At 37.4% G+C, this 10,473-nt stretch overlaps 1 protein-coding gene across 1 annotated transcript; it reads left to right on the top strand.

Moving 5' to 3' along the window:
- Positions 1–680: 680 nt before the first annotated feature.
- Positions 681–8,770, top strand: kmt5b (lysine methyltransferase 5B). Its single transcript, XM_051135404.1, has 10 exons — positions 681–1,072; positions 1,947–2,262; positions 2,366–2,513; positions 2,600–2,765; positions 3,764–3,873; positions 3,961–4,127; positions 4,217–4,236; positions 4,333–4,469; positions 6,018–6,217; positions 6,305–8,770. The coding sequence occupies exons 2-10, from the start codon at positions 2,109–2,111 to the stop codon at positions 7,609–7,611; spliced, it is 2,409 nt and encodes an 802-aa protein (XP_050991361.1). The 5' UTR covers positions 681–1,072; positions 1,947–2,108; the 3' UTR covers positions 7,612–8,770.
- Positions 8,771–10,473: the final 1,703 nt, after the last annotated feature.

Consider the following 10,473-nt stretch of genomic DNA (forward strand, 5'->3'; position numbering starts at 1 on the left):
GCAAATCGGCATATTAGAATGATTTCTGCAGGATCATGTGACACTGAAGACTGGAGTAATGATGCTGTAAATTTAGCTTTGATCACAGAAATAAATTACATTTGAAAATATATTCAAATAGAAAGCAGATATTTTAAATAGTAAAAATACTTCACAATTTACTTTTGCTGTACTTTGGATCAAATAAACTGAAGAGAGCAGAAGATAATTATTTACAAAACATTAAAAATCTTGACTCAGTGCACGTTTTTATGTCAATTTGTTGTTTTATTTTGTCTAGTTGTTTTTAAAAAAGAAACTTAAGAGCTCAACTCTCAAAACCTCATGATTCAAAACAAACTTGTGGCACAATATTCAGTATTTCCATTACTAAAAAGTTATTTGTTAGATACCTGGATAAAACTAAAACCAGGATAATTGGTGTATACTGAAAAATATATAAATATTTACATATTTCAGAAAAGTTTCAATACAAAAGAAATTATGAGAGAGGTTTTGCAACACATTTATTATAGCTTATAATTAAAGTATCATTTCTCTACATGTGCACACGACTTACAAAATATTTCTTTTTTGCTGTCCCGCATACATGCATATGCTATTTGTCTTAGAAGTTGCTAGAATAAAGTTTAAAGCAGAAAAGTGTACATTTGTGAGAGGCGATGGTGCGGTGGGATGCTGTTGCTGCTCCACGGAAACACAAGCGCACTGAGCCGCAAGTGCACATTTAAAGGGGTACAACAACAACGCTGTCTTTGTATACATCTGAGTTTGTCGAGGCGTTTATAGCGCTTGATCACCATCCAGCCATCTTTTCTTTGTGCGACGGTATTATCTGGACAGTTTAGAAGGTAGAAAGAAGGAGCGAGCGTCAAATTAGCGCCGATAATTCAAACATTTTGGGTCTATTTCTTTCCGAGGCGGCTCGGTTGTCCTGTCGTCTCTGTTGATCTGGAAACGGACGCCATCTTGAATTTTAATGTAATATTTTCGGTCAATTTTTGGCAATATGACATTTTTGGATTGCGTTGGACTTTGCTGATGGACAAACCTGAACGCAGAAGGGAATAAAGTGAGTATTTAGCGTACTGCGTGGATATGCTAACCGAGATCCCTCCTGCTCAGGGCTTTTCCGGGTGTCGCCTAGCAATCTCGCAGTTAGCTGCACGGTTAGGCCCAGTGTGATACTCATTTTATTATCGGTTAATGTCAGTATGTTTAAAAATAGTCCCAGAAATAAAATGTATGAGGTGCAATCATGTCCTTATGTTTATTATTACAGTGCTGGAGTATCCGTCAGGAGCTCTGTTTTAGATATCTTTGCTCTGCCGGTTCGGCAAGCCTCATTGTTTTGTTAGCTCGACGCTAAGATAGTTAGCGTTCACCGAATGTTTACTTTACCTGCTAATTTAGGCTGTTAGCCTCATAATAAGCGACCTAACTTGTTGCATTAACACTTTAAAGTCATTATATCACCTCAACATTGCGTTTGGGCTTAGTAAGCAGTAATACTAAGGGCTAATACTTAAATCGGCGTGTTAATGTGGTTTACATTGGGATTTAAATACACCGTCGCTTACATGGGAGTGTTTTAGTCTTATTGGAGAAGTATGATAATCTAAGTTATTAAACATGTTCGATGTCTAAAATTAATTTTATTAAACATGAGTCGATGTGGGATTATTTGCAAGACAATCTCGATTGTGAATTCAAGGTTTGTAGTTTAATCGAAGGCAGGTTTTGTTATTTCCAGTAGCATCCAGGGAGTGGCGCTCTATACTAAAGAATATTTGAAAAGTAATCATCTCACATTTTTTTCTAATTAATTGCATGCTGATCATGAATTCAGCCACTATTCTGCATGTTGAATTTCTGTTCAGATATTGATAGAATACATGTATGTGTTTGATAGGCATGATATAATGTTGTTGTATTATTTTATGTAGGTGAAATAACACGTGAAGTTTGATTCGGAGTATCCTGGCACAGAAAAGACGACAGACCAGGCTTCAGCCCAGTGGTTTCTGCTGTCTCCTTGTTGAATGGTTTCTCAGAAGCACACAGAAGCTCAATGCGCCTTCTCCAGACCGCCAGCTGGTATGAAGTAGATGGGAGAATCCAAGAACATGGTGCTGAATGGCAGGAGACATGGCAGCAGGTTCTCCAGTAATCAGCCCGTAAGCAAGTCCAGGCTGCAAAACACACAGAGAGCCCATCTTCGTCAAAGCAAGGGCTCCCCGAGTGGTAGAAGATGCAGTCGACGTAAGTTCCTTCCAAAACCATCAGAGTTTATTTGATTTTTCTAAAACTAATGCGGTGTCTTAGTGCTGTTCTCTATGGTTATTCATGCTGAATCCTCTAACAGGTTGTGGTGGGGTGCCCCCGGAGGTAGAAAGGCGCCATGTCCCCTCATCGGGAATGACGGCCAAGGAGTTGTGTGAATATGATGATCTGAGCACCAGTTTGATCCTGGATCCTTACCTTGGCTTCCAGACCCACAAGATGAACACCAGGTTTGTTTCTGGTTTGTTAAATTCAAATTCTCAGTGTCTGCAGTCAAGAAGCTTGTCTTTTATTATAATTTGATGCTTCTTTTTAGGTTTCGACCTATTAAAGGTCGGCAAGGGGAGCTGAGGGAAGTGATCGAGCTTTTTAAGAAGCATGACAACCTGGAAAAAGCTTTTCAGGCTTTGACTTCTGGCGACTGGACGAGACATCACTTTCTCAACAAGACCAAGTCCCAAGAAAAGCTCTTCAAAGCGCATGTAAATTATACATTTTGAAAGATTTATGATGACCCATTTATTTCAATCTCAGGTCCTGGCAGATCTACATAATTTTTGTCATTATTTTTACATATTTGCTCCAAATCAAATGTTTAGTATTAAATATTACATTAAATATAAAAATGTAATAGTTATTCATAAAAGGAATATTAACATTTAATAAAAGGAATATTAACATTTAATAGTAGTATTTGTTTGCTTGCTTTAAAAATTTAAATATAAATTTTAAATGTCATAATTAATATTTAAATATTAATATAGTATATTTAATATGTAATGATAAATTAATATTTAAAATTTTACTGTTTGTATTTTAAATATTTGCTCCAATTAAATGTTTGGTAGTAAATATTAAATGTTTTAAAAAATTGTTTATTAATATTTTTATTTAATATTTAATGATAAAATTATTTTAATTTTACTATCTATATTTTACATATTTGCTCCAAGTAAATGTTTAGTAGTGAATATTAAATGAAATATTTTTTAAAAATTAAGTTATTAATATTCTTATTTAATATTTAATGATAAAATTAATCATTAAAATTCTACTATTTGTATTTACATATTTGGTCCAAATTAGCTATTTAGAATTAAATGTTAAATTAAATATTTAAAAAATTAAGTTGAATATTGTGCATAAAATGAATATTAACATTTTATAATAATTTGTTTGCTTCAAATGTTTAAATATTAATTAAATTCCATATTTTATGTTTAAATATTAATAGTATTTCATATTTAATGATAAAATTATAATTTAAAATTGTACTACTTATAAATTAATTGACTTAATTTAATTAAAATTGTTTATACATATTAATACGAAATGCAATATTTAAATATTAAAAGCTTGTTTATATTTGATTATACATTTATTATTAATGTTTGTTGTTACAATATTAATATTAAATAAACAGTTTGTGTAAACATATTTGCTTATTTATGCAATTTCTTTTCCTCTCATGTCCTGGCAGGTGTTTGTTTACCTACGCATGTTTGCTTCAGACAGCGGCTTTGAGATCCTTCCTTGCAATCGCTACTCCTCTGAGCAAAATGGAGCCAAAATTGTAGCAACAAAAGATTGGTGAGCTAACATTTTTATGTAATCTGTCAATCATCAACTTCATTTGCTGCTAGTTTTCATCATATATTTTTGCTGCCCACATTACAGGAAGAGGAACGATAAAATCGAACATCTTGTGGGGTGCATTGCTGAGTTGTCTCCCAGTGAAGAGAGGATGTTGCTTCGACATGGAGAGAATGATTTCAGTGTCATGTACTCCACACGCAAAAACTGCGCGCAACTCTGGCTTGGGCCTGCGGCTTTTATTAACCATGGTATGAACAGTCACACCAAATCAATAAATGATGTAATTTTAATGAGGTATCTTTTGGTAGTAAATTAAAGGTGTTTATTGTTTTTACAGATTGCCGGCCAAATTGCAAGGTAAGTGTATATGAGGCTGGACTCTGCTTTCTATAAAATGAAGACTAACCAAGAAATGGAAAATTACATTTTGCTGATGTGTGGTGTTTGTTACAGTTTGTGTCAACAGGCCGAGATACCGCCTGTGTGAAGGTTTTGCGGGACATTGAACCGGGGGAAGAGATCTCCTGTTACTATGGAGATGGATTCTTTGGAGAAAACAATGAATTCTGTGAATGCTATACTTGTGAAAGGTATCATATGCTGCATGCCTATAATCATGCTTCTTTCAATTCAGCAGTTAGGAATGAATGAATATAACAACATTTTGTATGGAAAAGTCATTTATAAATGATTACGACATGCAGTTCTTTAAAAAAAAATGCTCAAAAAGTAGTTTAAACATTTATTTGTTCTAAATATTTAAATGTTTATTTTAATTTGTTCTTGTTAAATGTAATATAAAAATAATAGCAGTATTGTATAATACGTAAGTATAAAACTTAATTATTAAATACTACTAGGGATGTAACAATATCAAAATCTGACGATATGCATATAATATGAAGTCCACAATAAGATATTGGCATATTTAAAAAAAAAAAAAGAAAAAAAGTAAGACTTGAAAAAAATGTAAATTTTACATTTTAAAGCTAAATACTTCTATCTAAACGATGTGCGCGCTTCACTTTAAAACACGCAGCGAAAGCAGACTTGATAAAAGGATATTGTACTTTCGGTTTTAGTTCGTTTGACACATACTGTGCTAAAGCATTATGGCCCAAAACACAACTTTAAAGACCTTCTATGTTAGATTGTTTTAAAAACCTACACTTTTTTTTGGCTGGAAGACCTATATCTTTTCGTATCATCACGTGACCATGATAAAATTGTTTTGCTATCGTGATACCATGATATCGATAATATTGTTACTAATTTTAAATTGGAATTATATTTAATAATATTAAATGTAATATTGATATAATATAAAATTGTTATAGCCTTGTGGTTAGTGCGCCGACATATAGCACAACTGTGCTCGCAGCGACCCGAGTTCGAATCCCGTCTCGAGGTCTTTTGCCGATACTGCTCCCCTCTCTTCGCCCAGGACTCCTGTCATCTCTCTACTGTCCTGTTCATTAAAGGCCCAAAAAAGCCCCCCTTAAAAAAATAATAAAGGGTTAGCTCAACTCAGAATTTAGATTATCTGATAATTTAACCCCTGTGTCATCTAAAATGTCTTTCTTTCTTTAGTCGAAAAGAAATTAAGGTTTTTGAGGAAAACATTCTAGGATTTCCTCCATATAGTGGACTTCAATTGGGATCAGCGGGTTGAAGATCCAAATTGTAGTTACATTGCAGCTTCAAGGGGCTCTACGCAATCCCAACTATCCCAAAAAAGCAACTATGTTGGATGAAAATGAGACCTTTTTGCACTGGAGTACACAGGCAAAGAACTAACCAAGCATGACTTTTCCAAATGATTGTTAAATGCGTGAAGTCGTAGATGCTAAATGGAGAAAAATCCTGGAATGTTTTCCTCAAAAACCGTAATTTCTTTCGACTGATGAAAGAAAGACATAAACATCTTAGCTGACATTGGGGACAGTAAATTATCAACATTCAATATTTGTATTTATTTGCTTCAAATATTAATTTCAAATGAAATATTTAATAATAGCTTGTTAATATTGAAGTTGATCATTTAAGTTTGAATGTCAATATTAAACTATTTATTATTTGCTAATACATATTTGCTCCAAATATCTTCAGTTTATTAGAAATGATTTTTTTTTTGTTAGACGTGGAACTGGAGCTTTTAAGTCGAAAGCAGGCTTGCCTGTGGAGACTCCAGTGATCAATAGCAAGTACGGCCTCAGAGAGACAGACAAGCGTCTGAACAGACTGAAGAAGCTGGGCGAAAGTTGCAGGAACTCTGACAGCCAGTCTGTCAGCTCCAATGCCGAGGCAGACTCTCAGGAACCAACCACTGTACAAACAAGTGAGAGACCTGTAATACTAGACCTTTGTTACTGATAATGCCATTACAGCTCAAGCTCATCATTTCTCTTCCCTTCATTTTTTCCAGCATTACGCAAGAGGACTTCGCAGTCCTGTGTCAAAAAGCACGGCGAAGCTAAAGCTGTAACAAGGCAAACTCTGTCAAGCACTCCTTCTTCTACCTCATCCTCGAAACGAAGTCAAACGAATATTTCAAGTTTACCAAAGAGACTTAAGTCAAAGCCCACACAGCCTTTGCCTAAAGGAAGACGACGGTGTCGAGGCGTATGGACGAAATCTAGCAGAGTGAGCGCTAGCGGGAATCTCAAGGAGCCCTCCAGACGAGACACAGATAGACACGGCTCCGGAGGCAAAGGCGGTGTAGCGCGCCCATCCGAAAACAATCAGAGCTCTTCGAAGGGTGCTTCCCCGTGCAAGGACAGCATACTTTGCCCTTACAGAACTCGTAGGTCCACGAGGACCTCTCTCGGTGCTCAGGGGGCTGACGACACGCAGGCATCAGATCAGCCATCTAGCCCGGGCGTAGTCCTTAAGTCTGAGCCCGGAGAGCTCATCCCCGTGACACCAGGGCACCAGATGAACACGCCTAGTTTGGAGACCAGCTGTCCTAAGAAAGGGACGTGTCCCAGACGCAGGAGGACGATAAAACAGGAAGACTCCGGCTCCTACGGCGAGTCCTTCCTCCAGGAGGGCGTGCCCGACCTGCGGCACGCGGTTCGGGCCGCAGATGTAGCAGACTGTGGGAAGGTGGTGCTCGGCCTGCCGGACCGCCACCAGCACTACAACGGCTCGGCTAAAAGCAGCAAGGCCCTGCGCCGAGGCAAGGGCAAGAAGAAGCGGCAGATCACGCGCTATGACGCCCAGCTGATTCTGCAGAACAACTCAGGCATCCCCAAGATAACACTACGCCGGCGTCGAGACAGCAGCAGCAGTAAGAACGAGGGCAGAGAGAACAACTCCTCCAGCTCATCCAAGATCAGCATCAAGTTCAGCAAAGAGCACGAGAAGGACCGGAGCAGCTCGTACGTGGCCAAACTGAACAACGGCTTCAGCCACGGCCCCCACAGCAGCTCCACCAAGCTGAAGATCCAGCTGAAGCGGGAGGAGGACGGCACGGGTTTGCATCGCACCTACCCGGAGGACGTCACCTTGGGGGATGTTCTGGATCACAAGGCGGGCGCTCAGGTAGGTCAGAGCATGGATGTGGAATCGCTGTCCTCGGAGGATGAAGAAGAGGACTACTTTGATAACGAGGATGATTTCATCCCGCTCCCACCAGCAAAACGCCTGCGCCTCATCGTGGGCAAAGATTCCATAGACATTGACATTTCCTCCAGACGACGAGAAGATCAGTCCCTCAGACTCAATGCATAAGCTGTGTAAATATCCATTGTTCCAATCATGTTCATTTTGAACATATGTAATTTAAATAGAAAATGCAAATGTACAATTAAATCATGGCAAAATATCTTTCTTTACCTTTTAGTGATGGCACTTCTTTATCGTTTCCTCACTATGAATATAAATATTGTAGAAAGTGTACAGGTTACGTATGAATCTATCCGAGTCTGATAATGTGCAGATGTTCGTTAGCATTCTGTCCAGCTTAACCATTTTATTCCATAAACCTTCTCTGCTTTGTTTGCAAGACGTTAATCCACTTGGGAAACATATGCATGGTTCACCTCAAAAGGTTGACGCGTCATATTTCGACAACAGTGTTCCCATGCACAAGAATCACATGCGTCTCTCTCCTCAGCTTGATGTGGCTAAAGGGAATCGTTGAGCAAACAAACGTGCAGAGGAGCTCAAATTTATACAGATCTCTCCACTTCTTTTGTATCAAAATACTTTTTATCATGTGTCTGATTTTTTGGCCGTGGAAGGCCGTGGTGCTCATTGTGGTGGCCTGGTGCTGGTCCATTAAGATACTGGACGATTGAATTCTTATTCTGTGAACGTCAGACCCTTTTTGTGTGACCTTGGAAGTCCATAGAGAAGCGTGCCTACGGATAAAAGTCCTCAAGAGATAAGTTGTACTGAAACCTCATCAATCAAGAATCTGTTTTCCTGAGTCATGCTCATTGTGGTATTCAGTACACCTAATTGACTTTGTGGCTTCGTGTGCATTTTGTGCTCTGCCTAAAAATGATAAAAACAAAAAAAAAATGCTAAGGTATTCAAAGCTGTTGTTTGTGTTTCCATTGTTGATCCTATAAGTAGGCAGCTGCCATATTAGGCTATTTTTATTTGTACCTTTTTTCTATCTTTTCTTTCATTATATACTTCACATTCTGTAGTGTCAAAGGTCTGCCATCTGTGGGCTTTTAAGAAGCTGTCCGCTTCTTATCCTAATGATCACAAAACTCCTATGGTCTCAAGCTTACAAACTGACTCTTAAGAGCATCATGACAGTAACAATGTAGGATGTATACATAATCTGGGGGCATACTGTTCACTCTGTATATTCTGGGACTTGTTTTTATTTAACTGTTTTAAGTACTTGAAAACTATAAAACTCATTTTCAAGATACTTTTGTCTGGTGTCATTATTAGATGTACAGTTGAAGTCAAAAGTTTACATACACCTTGCAGAATATTACACACTAACTGAAAAAATACATGATATTTAGGCAAAATAAGAAAAATGTACACATCTTCATTCTGTTCAAAAGTTTTCACCCCCTTGCTCATAATGCATAGTTTTTCCTTCTGGAGCATCAGTGAGCATTTGTATCTTCTGTAATAGTTGCACATTGAAAAGATGGATCTCAAAATCATACAGTCATTGTTGGAAAAGGTTCAAATACACAAAAATGCTGAAAACCAAAGAATTCATGGGACCTGAAGGATTTTTCTGAAGAACAGCAGGCAGTTTAACTGTTCAGGACAAACAAGGGACTCATGAACAAGTATTACTAAAAAAAAACCTTTTGAACAGGGTCATTTTTATAAATTCAACTACTATTTTCTCTTGTGGGCTATATAAAAATGTCTTTTATATCTTATTCAGGTCAGTATTAAATAAAAAATAACATGCATTTTGTATGATCCCTCTTATTTTAGTAAAAATAATTAACATTTTGCAGATTGCAAGGTGTATGTACACTTTTGACTTAAACTGTATTTATAGTTGCATGTTAACTATCAACCTTTTATCTTCAATACCATAAAATTACATTGGTATCTATCATTTTTAAGGTCAGTTCTACCTTATGAACGTGTTTTTTCATTATTGTAAAGAAACTGAATTACAATAAAGAAACAAACATGTAAAGGGAGGGGAATGTGTAGAACTATAGGCTTGTTTCCACATAAAACGGTTTATTCTGGGCTTATTTTCAGTAGTTTTTCAGGTTTGCTGGTGCTTGGCCCCCATAATGCAATACAGTGTGACCAACCACTGATCATATCATCCCACAGTCTAATCATCCTTTTGAGTTTGAGTATCATTTAGGTCATCGCCTAATTTCTGTAGCCTGGAACAAATTTTTAATTGATGGGTTCTCTCTGCCCCCAGGTCGAACGAGTAGATTATTCCAGTGGGTTTCAATCCATGTCCTGGGGACCCACATATCTAAACATTTTGTAATCATTATCATCCTCATCTAACACCACATTCAGCCTCCAGGAACAGTTTGAAAAGCCTTAGGATAGAGGAATACGGGTGTGGCTAGTTCAAAATATAACTTAATGAAATGTTACTAATGAAATTAAGCTATTCTATTTCTACCTAGTTTATAAAATGCTTCTTTACTTATTTTGGTGATCCTACTGATTCAACGTAGGTTCTGTGGTCTTGCATAATAAAATCGTACAGACAACATATCTTATCTTCTGCCTACCACAAAACAAAACCTAAGCAAGCTCATTTCCCACCAGTTTCTTAGTATTTTGACTAAGTATAGGTGTGCGTGATCCCTGGTGTTTGCTCTGCACGAATTCTTTTAACATTTAACCGCAATTAAGTTAACAAGATCGCTCAAAGCCACCGTTTTAGCTGCAGTTTTATTTACAATCAAATGGCGTTGGCACAGTTGTGTGTTTACTCGTGGTGTTCATGACTAATATGTTCCCGTCAGGCTCATGTGACTGCACAGGGACACTGTCCGGACCTCTAGACAGACCCAGAGGATCGCACATGGTTTACAATTAGACCAGAAACGTGTGGAACGACACGTCTAAACCGCATTGCAACCCCCCTTGTTCCTGAACCCAAAAAAGGGATTCCTCAAG

This window comes from Labeo rohita, chromosome 18, assembly GCF_022985175.1.
Source record: "Labeo rohita strain BAU-BD-2019 chromosome 18, IGBB_LRoh.1.0, whole genome shotgun sequence".
Classification (NCBI taxonomy): Eukaryota; Metazoa; Chordata; class Actinopteri; order Cypriniformes; family Cyprinidae; genus Labeo; species Labeo rohita.